Source organism: Pipra filicauda, unplaced genomic scaffold, assembly GCF_003945595.2.
Source record: "Pipra filicauda isolate LSUMZ 115617 unplaced genomic scaffold, ASM394559v2 scaffold7_size6619720_pilon, whole genome shotgun sequence".
NCBI lineage: Eukaryota > Metazoa > Chordata > Aves > Passeriformes > Pipridae > Pipra > Pipra filicauda.
The window spans coordinates 399,721-420,562 of NW_024104976.1; the positions used below are offsets into that span (position 1 = coordinate 399,721).

Here is a 20,842-nt window from a genome sequence, read left to right on the forward strand (position 1 = left end):
TTCTTATCCCACAGAAATATTTATTCAGTTTGGTCAGTAAATTATAGGAATTTTCAATGCTGAGAACTTGTACTTAGTACAACATCATCATCATATTGACAACAACCACTTTGCCTTTTGTCAACATACAAGGTGAAAGATGTATTAACTTGTTCACAATAAATTACAGTGTGATAGATGAAAAGAGCTCAATGACATCAGTAACTGAGGAACTGGTTACAGTTAGCTTCACTAACAGTATTTTTAAAAATGGTTTTCAATAGTAAAATCATTGCAGCCAAAGGTAAAAAAAAAATCCACATACAATAATAGCGAGGAAATGCATTTTTGGAGCAACAGTGAGCTACCAGTAAACACGTCATACAGTGATCTTCAAGGCACAAAGCAAAAAAACTAGGTATGGGTTTTTTTGCAGGTTGACAAATCAGGGAAGGTGAAATTTTTTTGAATATAAAATAAATACATTTTAAAAAGACGCATACAAAAGTCAGTAAGTCAGTCAAATAGCAAGGCTTTCACAGAATGCCACACTGACAGAACATTTGTGAATCCATTTCAGTCATGAAATCATGTTCACAGCTCAAATGACACAATCACTGAGGCAAGGGAACTATCACTTCAACATAATTAATGGGGAAGAAGCCAGACTCTCCATTTAACATCCCCTCATACCAATTCTCATCAATCTGATTGGTCAGAGTTATGATGTCCCCTTCCTTAAACCCAAGCTCGCCTTCATTTTCTGGCTCAAAGTCGTAGAGAGCTTGGCAGCAAGGCTGATCCATGTGCACTGAAGAACCTGCCCCAGTGACAGAAAAAACAACCATATTAATCAAGCTTCACAGCATCCCATGAAACAATGGGTCAAAAATGTAGCTCTGCTGTCCTGTTGATAGTTTTTCCATTGCTTTTACCCACTAACATCTGGTGCTTCTGCATATAGAATACAGGACTAGTTATAGTAAGTTTAAAGTGTAATTCTGTTCCTCCCTTAAGTACAGATGCTACTCCATTTTCATTCCTAGCTGCCTTCCCTTTGCAAAGGATGTTTATCTCAAACTGAAGGTTTGAGTAATCAGTTGTCAAAACCAGTGTGGTCCCTGGAGCAGCTGCCACAGAGGGATCGGAAGGGCAGGAGCTGAGGAAGCAGAACAGTCAACAGGGGAAATGACAAGGAATCATTTAAACAAATTGCAGAGCAGCCCAGTGCTCCTGTGTGGACACCACGAGGGCAGGGGCTCTGAGTCCCTCCTCCCTGCACACACCTGCAGCCTGCAGGCAGCCACCTGGATTGTCACACTCCTTGTGCCTTTGCAGGAGCAAGGCTTCCACCCTCACCTCACCCAAGCAGTGACAGGCACTTCTGGGCTACTGCTCCCCCAGTTCATGTGCTCAAATCCTTTGTTGTACACGTCCCTCTGAACTACAGCAAAGGCTATGCTGGGAAACAACAGTGCCTGTCAAACTATTTTAGGATGAAAACAGTTTTCCAATACAGGATCTGGCCATTCTTGTGACTTAAAGTGTTTGCCCTGCTATAAAGACCTTCATTCCAAATCACTCTTTTAAAATATTAGTGGTACCATATGCAAATGTAATAGTAAGTACATCTATTTACAGGAAAACAAGTAAATATAAATATAAAGTATAATATAAAGGATATTCTACAATATAAAGTATAAAACAGAACCACCATTAGCAAAAGAAGTTAACCTTGGAAATGCAGTTACCTTTTATAAAGATATTCTCATGAAGGGCTGTTCATTGTCTTGGATTTGTGGTAAAGATATTAATTCATATTTATGAATAATAACTTATTCTAATGAAATTTAATCTAATGTTCAAATGGTAAAGCTTAGCTCCATGGCCAAGGATAGCCAGAGGTTCAACTGAAGTTCAGTCATAACATATTTTTTAAAAACATATTAGTATATCCAAATGAAAGTCTGGTAATTTAAAATACATTTATAAAGGAAGAATAGGAGAAAAGATTTCATGCTGTTGCCACGTAAACAGCAGTGCAACACCTGGCAGCATGACACCTCTAGAACACTAGAACTTAATATTTAAGAGGTTGAACTGCTAATGTAAGTTGTTTAGGTTGTCTTATTTGGAACATTGCAACAATTTTCCAATATACCAGTCTGGACTCTCTCCCCCAGCTATCCCACATGCTAATCATGCAATCCCCTTGAGGAATCATTTTTTACTGGGTAAATCAGCATACAACTAGTAATGCAATACAGATATAGTAGCTAAGGTGGCAAAAATGCATTTTAATCTGTTAATCATGGTAATACACAGAAAACTATTAAAAAGAAACTTTTCAGCATTTTCTAGATAAAGGAATTATCTTAAGGAAACCAGCTGAAAACTATTCTGGTGATCAGTCAGTGAGAACAGACAGGTGAAATCATCTTTTTAATTGACAATAATACAATTGGGGCAGTATCTGGTGTTATAAAACTGGCAAGCAGGAATTACTTTTCTATTTTGTGGGTATGTTTTATGCTGTACAGCAACAGAAGAAAGCTTTTATTTATAAGAATGGGAGAGAATTGCCAGCAGAGATCCCGCTCGGCAAACCTCCCCAGAGCAGCACTGTCCCAGAGCCAGACTTGTCCTCTGCCTGTGGAAGGCTCAGGGTAGTTTTACAGGAACAAACTAAATTAGGGCTGGTCTAATATACTGATCCAGGGGAAAGCCTGGTTCTCCTACTTTTGCTGAAACAGTCCAAGCAGAAATCAAGAGGAGTCAGTTGCCCAGCAAAAACGGACTGTGTTTAAAACCAAAAGAGGACTGATTGTGTTAAAAATAGCTGAGCTATTTTCAGCCTTTGCCAAGGTAGAACTGGTACCAGCTCTCTGGAACTGTCAACAGCAGAAGGCAGCACTCAGAATAATTGACAGAGTTCCTCGCTTTCACCAGCTGCTCCAATGGGGCTAATTTATTATTGCAGGCCTGTTAATTTTTGACAGTAAGGTACCTGATATGAGATGGATCACATTTGGTTCATTTTAAGCTCCAAAGAACTGAAAAGATGTCTGGCAGCCTGGAAAGATTTTCAAATAATGGTCACAGCCAGCACAACCGGTTTCACTCCAGGCTGTAGGATCAGTCAAAGTCTTCATTAGAGTCAGGCAGCTGCTGCTACTGTATAATCCAATGAGACAAAGCTTCCCTGACAAAGGTAACAGGGGCAGTGCTGCCTGACAGTCTGCAACACACACTGGTTAACATCACAGAACTGCTGGCACCACTCCAGCCTTTTGCTGTCTATTAAACACTTGCACATACATTGCAGAGGTTTCAGCCAAAGAAATTGCACTCTTGTATTTCTGCAAACAGGACTTATGTTGATTTGCAACTCCAAACACATCTCCTTTATTTCTCTAGTTGTGGGGTTAAAACTGCCACACTTTCCTGTCACATTCAAAAAAGAATTGTCATTAACTTTCACACCACTCAGGCCTGGACAGCAAACACCAGGTTAAGCAAGAAACTTTCTGTGATTTCTGGAGTGTTACAGGATGAAGCCAGAATACCATTCAATGACAGACTGGTTTTTTACTTGCTTGTTTTCCCCAAAGGGAGTTACTGCCTGTACCCGCATCTACTCTGTCCTCTATACCATGTTGTATACATAAGATAGCAAGACTGTACTTTAATAATTGCAAACTGGAAGCTTCCTCACATAATTAATTCCAGCCTCCCTTGTAGCTGAAGTGAGTAAACACTTAGATGCTTATGTTAAATTCCAGCACGTGGCAACCAGATCCATTTACTTCATATCAGAGTCAAACCTGACAAACAAAACGAGTGAAAGGCATGATGTAATACAGCAATTACAGAGTTCTAAAATGAGCCAGATGATGCTCACAGCTGCAGATGATTAATGAGGATAACAAAGAATTAGAACTAAAATACAGATTTTTTTTTATCTGTGCTTACTCAAAGCAGCCAAATAAATCACAACATAAAAATTAGGTTTATGTGAATCTAGCCCTGCAAATGTGTGCAAGTCATTAGTAGTAAATAATCCCCATGTGGTAGAGACCATACAAAGGAAAATACAGTTTCTGCCCCAAGAAGATGATACTTGAGAAACTGTTGTGAAACACAGAAAAAGTGAGTTCCACACTCAGATCTGTAATGTGGCAGTTGTGTGAAAGTATCATGGCTTACTTTGAACTGACCTGTTGATCTCCAGGGGTTCTCTGAACACCTCGATACTACTTACCTTGAGTGACAGTATCAGAGAAATTAAACATCTATATTTTGTGAGGGTCAATGTGTAAACAGGAAAAACTAAGCATGAAAATACTTGTTTGTGTAGGATGAAGAGGTCAGTTTTCTAAAGGAAAAGAGGATGATTGTCATACTATCCCCCCACCACAGGGAGACCTGAAGACATTTAGCAGTTTTGCTTAAAGCTGCCTGGTTCACATCTCTAAATCACAGACCATAAATCTAATCTGTTTCATGATTCTGATTTTAAAAAGGGACAGAAAGGTTTCCCCATTTATGAGCTGGGCATATTGACCCCACAGCACTTCCACAGAAATCTATATGGAAAAATTCTGAGTAGGAAGAGGAAAAGAGAAGAGAATAAACAGTGATATCACTGGTGATTGTACCTGCTGGGGAGGTAAGCACAGCACTCACACTTTATTCAGGAGAAAAAAAGTGATACAGGGTCTTTCTGCTGTTATTAGCAACACTAAGAATGGCAAGAATTGTTACATATATCCCATTTCTCCTTTCCATCTCTTTCATCTTTGTTTTAGTTCTTTTGCATTCTGACAGCCCTGAGAGACTGAAGCAGTAAGTGACAACCCTTCATTTAATGATATGCAAACAGTTCATGCAACAGTCCATGAATGGAGCCAATGAGTGGAAGTGGCTCACTCCTTCCTTATCTTACTGGTCAGTGGTCATTTATTTTTCAGTTTTCGCTGAATTTCAGCTCTTTAAAACTGGGACTTTTCTTTAACTAAGTGGGCTGGAAGCAACCTTGAGAAGTCATCATCTATCTTTCTCCCAAAGGCAGGATTGATTACCCTTAAAGGACATCTTGGATCAATTACTTGATGGCAATGATAAACCACTGTAATGTGGTTTGACACGCTAGTTTATAAACAAATGCTGAATCTGAATCTCCTTTCTCCACTGCACATGCAAAACAGAACAAAATAAAAGCTATGATAACTTGATAAGTAAGTGATTGGGGCCTAGAAATTGTATGCTGAATTTTTAATAAAGTTGCTATGATTTTGCTACTTTCATAAAATAACCAGGAAGTTATTGATCACTGCAAACATCTCCAGTGCTTTGGATGAAATGTGTCCTTGGATCACATGTCTTAGGAACCAGTGGTCTGACCTGGGAGAATGTGCAGAGGGGGTTGTCTCCCTCCATCCCACGTTTGACAGCAACACAAAAACTACTCTTAGCATTCAGGCAGCAAGAGGAGCTTCAAACAAATCGAGGAATCAGATCTTGCTGGGTGGAATTTATGCTGCCAAACTGCTGCAAATCCCCTTCAGTGTGGATTGTATAATAGCTTCCTCTTGTAGCACAGTGCAAAGAAAATTAAAGAGACATTAGAAGGAGCATGAAGTTACAGCTCCAAGCTTTATTCTTTCACTTTTAGTTCTCTCTCTCCCAACAACCTTTAAAAAGAAAGAAGACTGGAGGGAAGAGGAAAAATGGAAAGGTAGGAAAAAAAATAAAAAGAAAAACATTCAGAAAAAGATCCTAGGTACCACACCAAGCAGAGAAGGGAACCTTTGGCTTCCTACATCCCCTCTATTTTCTTTACAAAATATGTTTATGGAAAAATTTGGCTTTTTCTGGTTGTCTTTTCTTTGCATATAGTTGTCTTCTGTGTTTTGAGGTTTTTGTTTGTTTGGGTTTTTTATTGGTTTGGTCTTTTAACTTTCATCATGCACTGTAGTCATTAAGGAGATAGGACAAAATAATTTTATTCATGAGATGAAGAAAAGCTATTTTAATGAGTAGTGCAACCTTACTAATTATTAATATTCATACAACTTTCAACAGTTGATTTTTTTTTTGTGGAATCAGGGCCTAATCAAAGGAGGGATCCTATGCCCACACCACCACACCTACTTCAGTTCATTAATGCACACATAATTTAGAGGGCAGTAAAGTAAAAAATGTTAATAAAATCAGTAAGGGTGGGAGTCATCTCTCTGAATTTTACATAGCTAATATTTAACATCCTGTTCTGATCATTTATGGTCTCAGACTGTGGAGAAAAATTAGCACCTGGAGATACTCCAAACAGTGATCAAACACACCCACCATAGGCATCTGTCTTTGCAAGAAATGAACTGTTTTCTGCAAGTGCCTCTCCCTCTCTCCTCCCACCCTCAGTGGCAACACGGAGAACATAAAAGACCAAGCAGAATGCCACACCTAAATTTCAGATGGGTGAGAGGCTGTTGAGAGGAACACTGCTTCACAAGTCCATTTCCAAATCTGGGGAACAAACTGGAGTCAAATGCACGAATACTGATGCCTCATGGATCCATTGTTCTCATGGTACAAGGAATACCTCAAGCAACACCCTGGCAAAACATCTATAGACACAGTAATTCTGTGGTGACAGACTTACCTGATGTTTTTATGGAAGAACTATAGGCAATCCCATTGTGCTGCTGATTATCACCAATTTCCAGAGTTGTAGTTATTACAGGCTTTGGCTTAAATTCACGTTTAGGCCGACTAGATGCTACATTTATTCTGTAACAGAGAGAAGAGTGGCAAGAGACTGACCTTGAAGGAAGGGATACTAACAGAACTTAAGCTCAGGTTCAGTGCTTTGCTGTTTGAAAGGTGGGGTAAGAAAACCTCCTGCTGGTTTTGGTTTTATTGTGGTGGGCTTGTTGGTTGGTTGGGTTGGGTTTTTGGGGGGGAGTGTGTGTTTTTAGTAAAGGCTCCTCAATTCTAATGCAATCCTTGAATTTCAACAAGTCCCTGTTCTATTTAACAATTTTATCTAATACTTCAGTCTTGCTGACAGAGGCATAAAACTTAACAGTCTGAGTTTGAGAAGTGATGAGCACCCACGGCTGCCACTGAGTTCAGCACAAGTTGCAGGAATGAGCTCTCTGGAAAGCTCAACTGCAAATGGCATATGCAGAAACACAGCCAGGACAGAGGCCCAGGCACTGCATCTCACACACTGCCTTTTCATTAGAGAAAATGGGAAACAACCATTTGGCCACCACCAACTGCCTCAATACCCCTTCCTGTATGTGCATGTGGCCCAGCTGAGAACTCCCTGTCTCCCTGCCCCCTCTCCAGCTGGGATGGTGCAGGGTGTCTGCAGACACAGATACCCTCATGTCAATGCTCGCAGCCACCACGTCCACCCTGATCTGAAAGCCCCAGACACTTATCTCGACCCTGCCTTTGCTACAGTGACACTCAGGTCTCTGGTTCTCCAAGAACACGTTAATGGCAGCAGCATTTTTAACTTCTCCCAGGATGACACAAAGTACCTGGGCCTTTCACACGTGTGTTACAGCACAGCTGTGTTCCGAGCCAGCTGGCTGGTTCCTCACTGTGCTGTAGAATGTTGTTCTACCTTTAATCTCAACGAAAAGAGGCCAACTCCTCAGCAAAGCCTCCAAAACACAACTCCAGGTATGCAAGTTGAAATAAACTTCCAAACAAAGGGAGGCTGTCCTCATTAACCTCCACAGATGTGAGACACTGCACACACTCAGAGCTCCCTGGGCAGATCCTGCATTGCATTAAAGTCTCCCAGCACAGCAAAAACCTGCCAGGTGGCAGCAGTTGAAAGCAGTGGAGTTCAGCACAGCACAAAGCACAGCAAATGTGCATCTGTGAGCTGGTGCTACAGGATCTCCTACTTCAGTGACCTTCCACAGTTGTGAACCTCGGCTGCAAAAGAGGATCAAAACTTTCTGAGGGGTTCAGTCTTACCGGTTTTGCAGCTTGCTCTGCAGATCCTCCAAGATTTCTGTGGATTGTTTATGGTAATCTAGTGCTGCTTCTACAAACACAGCCAACTGGCTGACTTGTTCTATCTGAAATACAGAGAGGAAAATAGTTGTAAGGAGCCTGCAGTACATTCAGCTGAAGGATAAATGAACAGATCATTCAAAACAGACCTGGTATCTCAAAAGACCACGGTACCTTGTGGAGGCTGTTGGAAAAGAGCACATGTGAGTCTGTCAAAGAAAGTGCCAGTTGGAAACTGAACAAAACTGAGGTGTAACTTCTAGTTCACTAACTCAGGGCTGGGTCCTTGAATCATTTCCTCTCACAACGTGCAAATCCCTTCTGCTTTCAACTTCCAAGCCAGCTGTCTGTCAACACCCAAGCCCGAAACATTTAACAGGACATGACCCCTTAGCAGGTGAAAATAGGGCTTTTCTGATCAGAATGTTGGAAGAAATTACACCGTGATAGCTCCTGTGACTCAGACCCATTAGTGTTGATTAGCAATGTTTATAAACTACAGTTCTGAAATGATCTGAACTTACCTCACTAGATGGCAGCATTTATAAACCGATAAATGAAACCTGATTTACCTATTTGGATTTTAAAAGCATCAGCCAATCATTCAAAAATATGAATGTGGAGGAAAGGGAGAATATGAAGGAGAAAAAAAATTTCAAAATATTTTTATTCATGAGGTAACAAATAATCTCATTCTCCTAAGACAAGCAGAAAAGTTCAAGCTGTATGAGGGGATGGAGCAGTAACAGATTTGTCCTCTTCCTTTAAGACAACATTAAGAAGACAGACCCCAAGAAGTCTAACATGTTTCCATTCCATCATGATGTCTTCAGCTTTCTACAAATGTTTTATGGACCCATGGCAATTTTGTGCTATCCTTTGCCTGCTTTTACTCAGTTAAAAAGACCATTAGAAATTCTGCCAGGACTCCAAGAGAGCCAAACACTGTCACATAGCACACAGAAATAAAATGCATAGAACCAAACCAACAGCTGATATAATTCCATCACAGTCAGAAGAGAGTAATATAAACAGCTGAGGACAACACATAAAGTGCCTGGGGTTTGGATGGGGTGGTCAGAGAAAAAGATTGTCCAAACAAGAAAAATTATGAGCCAGAAGAAATATGGAATTGTGTATTAGAAGAGAGAGAGAGAAACTGGGAAAGAGCCAGAGAAACTTGAGGGACTAAAAGCCACTTAGGAAGATGAGCCTGGGACTCGTTGAGTGGGAAAGGCAGGAAGATGGATCTGATAAGAAGTGCCTGCAACAGTGTCGATGTGGGAGGTCTGGAACTAGCTGTGCAAAAACCTGAGAAAGATGTGGATCAGGACTGAGTCTGGAAAAGGCACCTGGCAAGGTGGCTGGGAACCAGACCTCAGAGAGCAGAGACTGCACGGCAAGAAGACCAAGAGAGGGAGACACTTGGGGAACTGGAAAGGATCATAAGGAAGTGATTGCAGTTAAGATCTCTGCAAACCCAGTTAGACTGGGGTTAGACCACAAGGCTGTAATGAGAAGTTCGAGGAAGACAGACAGATTGAGTCAGCATGGAAAACGGAAGGGAAAGAGCACAGAGTTTTCTTTAAAGAGAAACAATAGGAAATGGGTATGGAAAAAAATCCAGAGGGACATCCAGTTTACACCCTCCCAAAGGCAGAGTAAGTTATACTAGAAAGCGTAACTCATAAGTTCTCTAGTGGCTCAGCTAAACCAGTTCAACTCCTGCACTGTTTTACCCTCAGTTTGGTGCTTTGACTAATGATAAACACTCTCTGAAACATTTCTCAGCTGCTGATGGAAGGCAGAATTGTAAAACACACACAAAGTGCAACCAGGCAACTGGTAGAGCCAACAGTGGGACAGTGCTGGAATTGTTGATGGAGCACATTACAGTTTTTGCTGCCCTCATATAACTTGCACTGGTGAATATGGCAAGTTCATTGGCAATGAACTTGCCATATACAATATGGAAAAAGTCCTGCCAGAGGTGAAGCAGCAAGAGACCTTACACTATACCCTGCTGGAACAAATGTGTCCCATTTACAAACAGTTTAGTAGCTACACACTAGTTTATAACTGGGTGTGCATAGAGGGAGAGGCTGCTTGCAGTTAAATATTCTCACTTAACAGCTCCTCTTTGTTGCAGTTTGCTCAGACAGCACACTTCTTAATTTATAAGTGCGTTTGCTGTGATGCTGCACCTAAAGGAGAAGAGAAAGCTTTGGAATAGGTCCAAATGGGTCCAGTTCTCTTTTCCTACAATTCCATGATTACATGGGAGAAAGCACATCCTGCTGTTTATCTGTGTGTGGACAGAAGAGAGGATTATCCTGAATGACCACAGCTGCTCCTTATTTAGACATCATTTATGATGGACTTGAACTCTGAGCCAAAGTCCACATACCTGAGCCCAAGCCACAAACTCACTCTATGGAGTAATTTTCAGAGCCAAATAGTAACAATAATGATTTTCAGAGGTAAAATCATTCAGAGACTCCAAAACAGCAGCAAAGTTTTGCCTGTAAGTGATCTAAAATTCATAAAGGGTATAGACCCTTGCTCATAGTTTCAGCAGCAGGTCTATGACTATGCTAATCTTCCAGCTTTCACCCTCTCACTGACCAAACTGCATTCTACTCTCAGCTAGTTCTATTTAAGACCTCTGTGGCAATCTTGTCTGAGCCACTGTATCTCCAGAAGAAATTTCTGAATTCTTGAGTTGTCCCATTTGTGCTGTGCATTATGTTCTTCTCTGACAGGAGACTGAAAGCAGGAAGAGGCACTTTCTGCTTTCAGACCTTACCTTCTGTGAAGGATGGGACAGGCTTTATCCAGTCCCACACATTTGCCCTCCTGGATGTACTGTAGCAAACAAAAATGCAGGACAGACTTACATCATTTTCTAAGAAATTGAACATGCTTCTTTCAGCCAGTTCCTTTGACTCTTCAAATTTTTCTACTGCTTGTCTAACTTCTTCATCCGGGATCTTTCCAAAACGCTTCTTTTTATAATCGTAATCCAAACGGCGTCCTTCCAGTTTCTTCAGATGATGCTAAATTAGACAAAACATTTATGAGAAGGACCAAACAGGACATGCCCAAACAAACACAGGAGATTTCAGTTAAGGATGCAAATATATGCAGACTCAGAGAAATACAAGGCTCAGAGATTATTAACAGCCCATCCCTTTGATCCAAGGCAGCATCAGGTAAGTCAAGGGCTGAATGAAATTTTAATAAACAGCCATTTGTTAGCACGTGGGGTATCGGCTGTTTTGATTTGCTAATCTTAGACATCCACCTCATGGAGTTCGCTGAATATGCAACACCTCAGATTCTCCGAATGAGAAGCAGGATCCACCTAAATATGTGTGTCACCCTAATCTACATGTAATTCAATTTTATGTCTTGAATTGCTTGCAATACGACTGCTAAAAGTTAAAGGGTTATTTTCCCATCATAAGCAGTGCTTCAATAAATCTTGTATTCTTGCTCTCTTTGTTAGGTATCAACTTGACACTTCCATCTACCTACACAAGTTTTTCTGTTGCCAAAAATCACTGGTCTGACAGACTTGGAGAATGGACTCAAAGTGACAGTACAAAATGCTCATTAAAACTAACGTCAAACAACTTCTTTTCATCAGTTCAGAAGAACCACAACTGAAAACAGTTATGTATCATGGGAGACAGTTAGAGACATCAAGACATTATTACTATCTTTTTGCTATGCTTTCCACATCCATTTATGTGTAAACAAATAAAATAACTTTCATTTCTGCATTTCATCATTTTAACTTGCTTATTACTCAAATCCAGTGGAATCAACAGATTCAAACAAAGACTGCCTGGCTTTCTTTGAATTGTCACATTGTAAACAAAAACACTGAAAAACTTAACTCTAAAGGTTAAAAATGTGTTCCTTAGTGTCCTGTATTTTTCCTATGGTGGCATATGGCACTTCAGCATTTTATGACACTTTTCAGAACATTCTGTGATTGCCCTGAATAGCCTTTTCTAACAGTTATATTCATTCTCTATTATAAACAGCTTTAGGCTGACAGAGATGGTAAGATAGGATAATCACTAGCAGTAAATCACAGCCCACTCACATGTTCATAAGATTTAATAAAGATGTTGATTAAAATAAAATAGCAGAAAAACAAAGAATATTATTCTTTTCACTATCCTTGTACTGATTCTACAAGCAATATAGCAAATGGAGTAGGTTAGATGAGTGAGAAACAGCCAGGCATTGATTTTAAGTGGATTTCATCACTCTTTTGCCAGAGAGAGAAACTTATATGCAGTGAAATTTATTTGCCTTATTGCTTTCAAGAAAAATCTCAGGGAAGTAGAGTTTGATTGACTCTCATTATTCATAAGTGAAGATTTGCCCTGGAAAACTTACCCCAATCTCTTTTAAATCTTTGTCCTGCAATAACTGTAGAGGATCAATAAAATTTTGTTTGACATTGATATCAAGCGAGTCCTTCACTTCTGCCATTTGCTTCATGCCCTCACCAGCATCCAGTAGTGCAAGGCCTATGGTAAAGAATAAGCTACTTATATGCAAATATATGCAAAAGCAGAAAATTTGTCTAATCAAATACCCATTTCAAATAGGTATCTTTGTATTTGCCAGAGGCCCTTGAAGAGTAAAAAAAAATAATTCAAGCTACACTTGTTCCATACAGAAAACTAGAACTGTAAAGTTTTTGTTCTGAATTACCTTTTTTTTCCATGGAGGGCATCAAAGGAAAAAAAATTACTGTTTTCCCTACTGTATTTGCCCAGGTCATTATTAAAAAAAAATAATTATCTAAAGTCACTGTTTATTTTTTTCTACAAGAAACGTTTCCCTTCGTTTACTTCTCAAATATAGCATAAGCATTTTTATTTAAAGGTTAAAAGAAATACACTGCATCTAAGAATCACCCTAAATTACTTAGGTTTGGCAACTTAGTAAATAAAATGGTTATGGAAATAACAGGGATGATCAGACAGCACCAGTTATCAATGTTAGCAAACCCACCTGCAATAGAGGTGGACAAACGTGCAGAAGCATCATTTTTCTTAACTATATCAATCATCCTCTGATCCCTGTACTTAAACTTTCCCTCTTACCTGCAGTAGCTATTTACACAGGTTATGTCACTGAGTAACATTTTGCAAAGAACTTTATGCAGAAATATTCACAGAGGAGATTCACAAACTCACCAAACATAGACTCATCGCCCAGCTCTCTGCCATACCGTATCATGCAGTCTCCCAGGAGTCCCTCTGTCTGGGGATAGCCTGTGGTTTTAACTTGGCCTCTGATCTTTGACATAGTGTTCAGCATTCCCAGCTTGGCTCTGTATGCTAAGGAGGACATTAAAAAAAAAAAAAGTGATAAAACCACTTTTAAAACTAATCATTTAACAAGCAAAGTCGCAAAGCAAGTCACTAAGCTGCTGTGCAGATTGGTAAGGTTTTTGTTGTCAGTACTTGATAGTCAAAAGTTGGAATAAGATTCCATTCAACAATGTGGGTCATATGAAAATGGTTTTTACTCCCAGCTGAAAGAGCATCATTACTTCAGGCAAATACACAGTGGGAGTGGTTGTTGTCATCTGTGGATACTCACCAACACTCACATTCCTTTGAACAGTCCTGCCCGTGAGCCCCTTGATTAGAAATACTGCAGAAAGCCAACACAGAGGAGATACAAGTACAGCCAAAGCCAATCTCCTGCTCTCTCTCCCTCACTTCCTTAGAAGAACTTTGCAGAACTCCAGAGAGAAGCCTCACCATGATGACCTAATTAGCTTTTATTTGCCTAGAATTAATTTCCAAGTAATAAAACAATGTTCATCAAAATCCAGGACCTACTGTTCCTGTCCTACCTGGATTTGGCTGAAGATACTCCGTGGATTTGGACAGAAGCTCCGTTACAGCTTTATTAGTAACATCAATTTTCTGAAACAGAAAAGTAACAGTTAGCAAAAAGCAAATTGCATACTAGAAAGCTGATCATTCTATTGGACATAATATACTATTCTAGCTGATTATGAAATTTTATTTAAAATAAAACAAATATTGTAGCTTAACATAAATATCCATTTCACAGTTATGATAGAATTTTGCAAAAAAACCCACTGATTGGCAGGTAGTACTGAGAACAAGAGAAAGTTTTACATCAAAATGTGGGTTTGCCTTTCCAGCCCATCAGTCTTGACTGCTTACACATTTTAGACTACAATTTTCCTGCCAGCTCAATAGTTGCTTCTAAGACTGCTTTTCTCCACATGTGACAAAGAGCGAATATATCCCTCAGTCTTGGGGCTGGGGTCATTTAAAGCAGTAGTTTGCACTGTCTTCCCATTTAATAGTTTATGAAATGCAAAAGAAAAAAAAAATCACATTTCTGGTTTGTTCCCCTTTTCCTCCCTTCAGGCCTGCATATTATTTTTACCCTTACAATGTAGGGAAAGGAAATAATTATTCCATAGCCAAAGAAACTGGAACTTAGAAGCCTGTTTGGATGACAAATTCAAGACCTTTTTTCTCAATCTACCAACAATAAAAGCTGTGACCTAGGTCTACTGTGAACATGAAAAAACACACAGAAAGGCAATGGCAACTAAAAAAAAAAGCACATAAAAGTTGTAAAAGCAAAAACTGGCAGTAACATTGTTTAATTTGTAAAATAACTAAAAAGTGGATGGCAAACATCTCAATTTCCATAGTTCATATAAATTTCTGAAAAAGGATTTATACTAAGAAATGTAATTTTGTATGAAGAGAAAAATCTCACCTAAGTAGCTAGATTTTTATAATGAATAATATCAGATGGGAAGACTTTGTGACAGATACAAAGACTCACTAACACTGAAGATTTCTCTAATTTCCCAGACAGAAGAAAAAGGTGCCTCCTGATACTCTGCACTATTCATGGAGGAGCTTCTCTTCACTGCTGACAGGTGTCAGTGGAATCTGTTCCTCTGCTCAAACAGCTTTTGAGGATTCTCTTCTCCCTTGGTTGAGTTGACAAGGCTCAAAGATAAATTTTCATTTATCCTTATGTATTTCTGTTTGGAAGCACATTGTGGGGTTTCCCCCCCCAGCTAAATCTACAATACCATTCTATCACTTGAAACATTCTTGATTCTGCAATAGCTTAATATTGAAAACCATAATATAACTTTCCTTACCCTTTCCATCTCTTGAAATTCCTCATCTAACTTTGTTCCTTCTGCTCCACTTATTTTTTCACTGAATAACTGTAAAAAGATAAATTTGGGAAAAAAGGTATTAATTACAGAATAAATATCACTGAGAGTCACAGGAATAGACTCCAGATCAGAAAATAAGCAGCAACCATTTGAGACAACTGTGCAAGACAAAAGTAAACAGTCTTGGAAGTGAAGAAGTCACTTCAAGAGAAACAAAGGTACCTGATATGAATTTAGAACAGGCAAACAGAAAATTATTTCTCATGCTAAAACAGTTTGTACTCTAGAGGCATAACCTACACTGCAGACTTTGGCACAGGGACCAGAGTCGGACTGCAGGTAAATCCAGAGTAACCCCTTCAAGTGTGTCTCTCCAGCTGTGTATTTCCAAGTACCTTCTGGTCTTATATGCCAGTAGGTTCAGAAATACAACTCCCATTCCTGCTAGTGGGAGTTGTGTGCAATTCTGTGGAAAGAACAGACTCATGAAAAATGCTGCATTGTGACTCACCTGTGTGACTCAGCATCTTTATGAATGCCTTGCGTTCATCAAAAACTCAAAGCATCAGTTTTACAGATTTCAGTAAATCTGAAATGGCTGAAAAGTTATCCAACTTTTGTGTGAAAACTCCAGGCCGTCTGACCTGAGTTTGGTCCTCACTGAGTAGATCATGGCTGGGAATAAGCCCTCAGGCAGAACTCAGCCATCTGCTTCTTGCAGTGCATGGTACCTGTGCTGCAACAGCACGAAAAGAGTCTGACCTCACTCAATGTGAAACAACCTTTGAAAGGATCACTCCACTACAACACTGGTTTAACACATACTCAACAGACATTAAACATAAATTCCTAGGATAATTCCTGCAAAAATACTAAACATTTCTCTGTTTTAACTGGCTTTCATCACTGAATCTGTAACAGCACAATGTGAAATCCAGGCCTAACTCACTGACTGCTGATGTTCCCCAAACCTGCCCCCAATGAAGTGTTTTGTTTGTCCTCAGGATCTTCTAAAGGGGAATTCATCTCACTGAATTAGAAGGGCCCTGGAGACTTGCATAATCTGAAAATGGGTCAGGGCTCTGTAGTGCAATGGCTCCCTGTTCTCAGCCACTGCCTGCACCGCAGAGGTGTGGAGGGAGTGCACTGCCTTGCCAAAATCCAGCAAGGAGCTGAGGAAGCAGAGCTGGGAGTTCAGAGGCAGCTGACCTTGCATCGATATCACTGCTACCACACAGTCAGAACAGCCCTGCTTAAGGGAAACTGTGAGTTCAAAGAGAGACATACAGCTAATTATTTCTATTGGCTTTACAGCAGCACTCACAATCTTTATGCTTAATATGCCAAACAGCACACACACTTGTCAGGATTATTTCTCTTCCAGAGCACTGATGGAACAAGCACAAAAGCAGATAAAACAACCAGAGAAGCCCAACAACCAGTGAGTTCCTGAGGGTCATCATCTTTCTGCTGTAAGACATCACAGCAGAGAAGTAACCTGAGGCCAGGCATTGAGGGGGGCACTGCCCTGCTCTCTGCAGGCACGTCTGAGGAGCCCTTGAGCAGATGGAGAAAGAGCCATGACAAGGCTGCACAAAAAGCAGCCTATCGGGAATTGTGCAGCTCCTCTACACTGGCAGTTTCTGTCTCCTTTCTGTGCACTGTTAATTCCTAAAATAATCAATGCCATTTTCCATAGCCTCACTCACACGTTTTCTTTCTCCAGCAGGCAATGCAAATATTTGTGGTTTCCCAAAACCTCTTATGGTGATCCCTTTCCAAAGGCTGAGTGCAGGGAGGGAATTACCATTCTCAGGCTGAAGATGCAAAACCCACATTCAGTAGCAACCCATAGCTGTCCCATTACAAATAATCCATTTATGTGCTGATGAAGAATAGATTTAATAAAGTGATGTGATTGCTCGACTGTGAAAGCATAATCAATAATAAATTACTGCCCCAAATGACTAAAACAATGAACTGTTCCACACTGGGAGAGAACAGATCTGAAGGTTACAACAAGCAACGCAAGTAGATGAGTTGAAAACTCACACACTAACAGTAATGCCAGAGAGAAAAAAAATTCCACTGGCTTATTGCTGACAAAAGATGGTCTGAAAAATACAATTTCTCATCGGATACACTGGCAGTTGGTGTGTTCTCAGTGAATGTCTCAGGGCACACACTATTTATTGACTGGCATCCCTTAGCTCTCGCTGGGCTACTGATGGCCATACATGGTCACACACATCTCCCTTGAAGAACAGTCTGAAGCTCAGGCACACTGTGGTGGTGCTGTTTTCCCAGGACTGCAGCTGCTGATCCAGGTGTGAGCCTGCACTCCCAGTGCCAACACATGCCCCTTGGCACAGGGCAGCGCCCTGCCCGCCCCCTGTGCCTCTGCCCAAAGGCTGCCACCCAGCTTTAGTTTTGGTTTCTCTTCTGAAACGTCGCAAAACTCTTCCCTATGTTTTGAAAGTATAAAATTCAATGTCACTCACTGAGGGAGAAACTATTTGCAGAAACATTGAGTCACTTCTTGCAAGGGAATCACTGTAAGGAAGGCATCTAAGTTAGATCTAGAATGTAGCTTCTGCATCTACAATCTGCAGTGATTAATGAAGTAATTCAATTTACAACTTGGATGATGGGACAGAGTACACTCCCTGACAGTCTGGAAGACACCACCTTGGGGTGAGTAATCGATACACTGGATGGTTTGTCTGTTCCTCATAAGGGCCTTGACAGGCTGAAAAAATGGGCTGATAGGAACATCATGAAGCTCAAACACGAATGTAAAGTCCTGCACCTGCACAGATTATCCCCATGCAGAGTACAGGCTGAAGGCCAACTGGCTATGAAACAGCTCTGCAGAGTAACACCTTGGAAAACAAGGTGAACCTAAGTCAGAATTGTGCCCTTGAGGTTCAGTAAGCCAACCCCATACTGGCCCTTATTGGCAACGTCACAGACAGCAGGTCCAGGGAAGGGGTAATTCCCCTCTATTTAGCACTTGTGAGACCAGATCTGCTGCAAGTGTCCAGTTTGGGCTCCCCAGGACAAGACACTGACATTCTGGGCGAGTCTGGTGCAGGGTCACTGATATGCAGGGGAATGGAGCACAGGGCATACAAACAGAGCTGAGTTTGTTCAGCCTCTGAACAGGTGAAGTGGGTTTGTCTGCCTAGTGGGAGTGTATAAAAAGATGAAGCCTGAATATTCTGGAAGAACAAAAAGCAGTAGTCATTAGGTTGGAAAACAAGAAATTTGGACCCGTTAAAAAGGAAAAAAGAAGAAAAAAATCACCAAGAGGGTGGGCAAACACTGGAACGAGTTGTCCAGAGAAGCTATGGAGCTCCAGTACTTGAAAACATTCCAAGCCTTGGTTGGACAAAGCCCTGAACAACCTGCTCTAACAGGACCTGCTTCAAGTGGGACCTGGAGCAGATATTCTCTGAAGGCCCTTGACTCCCATTCTAAATTTGTATTTACAGTAACTTGTGAATGCAACTCCACAGAGCCAGACACAGGATCTGCAGACACAGTTTCGTTCAGGCTCTGAAGACAACCTAACATACCTACATTTGGGAGCAAAAAGATGGACCACATGAAAAAGGTTTATTCACACACTTTCCCTGTTCTATGCAAACATTAATGATACTGCAATTTCTAGCCCAAGGACACTTCTTCAACGATGTTTACTCTGAGCAATAATGTCCTTTGAAAAGGCAGACTACCTTGGTGCCAAGAAAGATACCATAAAGAATGATTCCTTACAGTCTATATACTCTCTGAGCTCCCAACAGTAAAACAGGTATAAAGTTCTAATGGCTATAATTAAATTTTACACCACTACAGTTTATTTCATATTGGTTTAATCAGGATCAGCTGTACTAGTCTTGCATTTAGAAACACAAAAGCTTTTGTTCTGATCATACTGAATTTAGGAGTTGTAAAACCAGCATCACCCCTCTCACAATTAAAAGTCACAGAATACTCAATTAATTATTGAAAATGGATGCACAAAGGAGACAGCTGCTGGGTTTTAGTTCTCTGACTAGCTGCTGAGCATCATTCACATGCATTATATCAAGCTGCAAAATGCTTTGAACATAAATAGAGATGCCCAACTGTGGGGCTGTGTAATTACATGGCAATATCCATCAGGTTTTACAAGTCCGCTAACTGAGGACAAAATGGCCACCATCACACAGGGCATGTACTCCAATGGAGCTTGGAATTACCTGCCCGGGAGGAATCCTTCATCTCCAAATTCAGAAGCCGGGTGCCATGGATTCAGCACCTTTTCACTAGACAGGGCCAGAGCTAGAATTTGGGACTCTGAAAATACCCAGTTCCCACAACGGGAGCCACCATTACTTTACTATTCCTCTGCCAGGTCAGCAGCTAAAGCCCTTCATTAGTTATATTTCTGCTGGAGCTGATTAGGTTTCCTCTGGATCAAAATCTACACCAAGAGAATAGCTGTGAAATGGAAAGATTTCCTCCCCTCAGGTGTCTGTACAACTCCCTCCATCCCACTTGATGTACTAGAGTTAGTGGGGAGAAAAAAAAAAACAAATCCTAAATAATGAACGTTAAAACACTTCCAAATCAGCCTCTTCTTTGTAGTTACACATGATAGCAAACTACCTTCTATTGTAAAACTTGCATGCTCTATAGAAGACCTTTTTGCCTGAAGAAAGATTGCCGTTTGTACACAAATGCTCCTTGCTTGTTACTTCTTCCTAGATCCTACCCTTCTTTTTAATATTGAAAAATAAAATAGGGCATTGTATTATAAGCAATCTGAAAGTCCCTGGTGAGCTTATGTGGAATTTTATAGGAAGAAAATTCTAGAATAAAACAAATAGGCTTTGAAAGAAAACCCTCCAGATATTGTGATTTCTATTTTAGTTCTTCCTATCCAGCTACAGTTCAAAATGCAATTTGCAGTTTTGTTACACAGTCTTAAAAGACTAAATACTTATCTGTAAAGGAATTTATATTCAAAAAAATTCTCTGAGAAAACATCTTTTCTATAAACCTAATATTGAGATTTTGTTCTCATGCTAGTTCTTTGTTATTCTAATTTGTTTCAGACAATATAATTTTCTTTTGATGTGTTCTGTTGTAAATAAGCATGAACACAGCACACAAACTATAGTTTAAAGTAAAAATCTACGGCTCACCAAAACTCCAAATTAAAAAAGCCTGAAGCTTTCATGTAATTTTTTGGTATTTTTATTTAATGTATGTTAAGATTTATCCTTCTTATTGCACAGGAATAGTACATTTTCTGTTCTCATATGGATTCTACAAAAAAAGCTTCAGAAAAATGCTGTTTTACTAATGCTTTGTACATCATATACACTGAATTACAGTACTTTTTCATATTTCAGTATGGAAGGTTACTGAACATGAGAAACTGCCAAAAATATCCCAGATCAACAGAGACCTGATAAAACTCTCAAAACAATTACCCTATTTTTTTTATATATATCCGCTGGGTATTTTATAACACAAGTCAATAGGATTCCTGCCAGCCAATACTTTCACACATGCTCTGACCTTCTGTTTCACTTGTTTTGCCTCTCTTTTGCAACA

At 40.1% G+C, this 20,842-nt stretch overlaps 1 protein-coding gene across 1 annotated transcript in view; it reads right to left on the minus strand.

The window, feature by feature from the left end:
- SH3GL3 (SH3 domain containing GRB2 like 3, endophilin A3) overlaps positions 1 to 20,842 on the minus strand; it is a 46,901-nt gene continuing 26,059 nt past the window's right edge. Inside the window, exons 2-9 of the mRNA XM_027715793.2 lie at positions 15,215 to 15,283; positions 13,907 to 13,979; positions 13,239 to 13,382; positions 12,430 to 12,563; positions 10,914 to 11,072; positions 7,978 to 8,081; positions 6,641 to 6,768; positions 1 to 799 (exon numbers count right to left, since the gene is read on the minus strand). Of these exons, the coding sequence (XP_027571594.1) occupies positions 594 to 799; positions 6,641 to 6,768; positions 7,978 to 8,081; positions 10,914 to 11,072; positions 12,430 to 12,563; positions 13,239 to 13,382; positions 13,907 to 13,979; positions 15,215 to 15,283 (1,017 nt within the window). The 3' untranslated portion in view covers positions 1 to 593. The remainder of the gene's footprint in view (positions 800 to 6,640; positions 6,769 to 7,977; positions 8,082 to 10,913; positions 11,073 to 12,429; positions 12,564 to 13,238; positions 13,383 to 13,906; positions 13,980 to 15,214; positions 15,284 to 20,842) is intronic.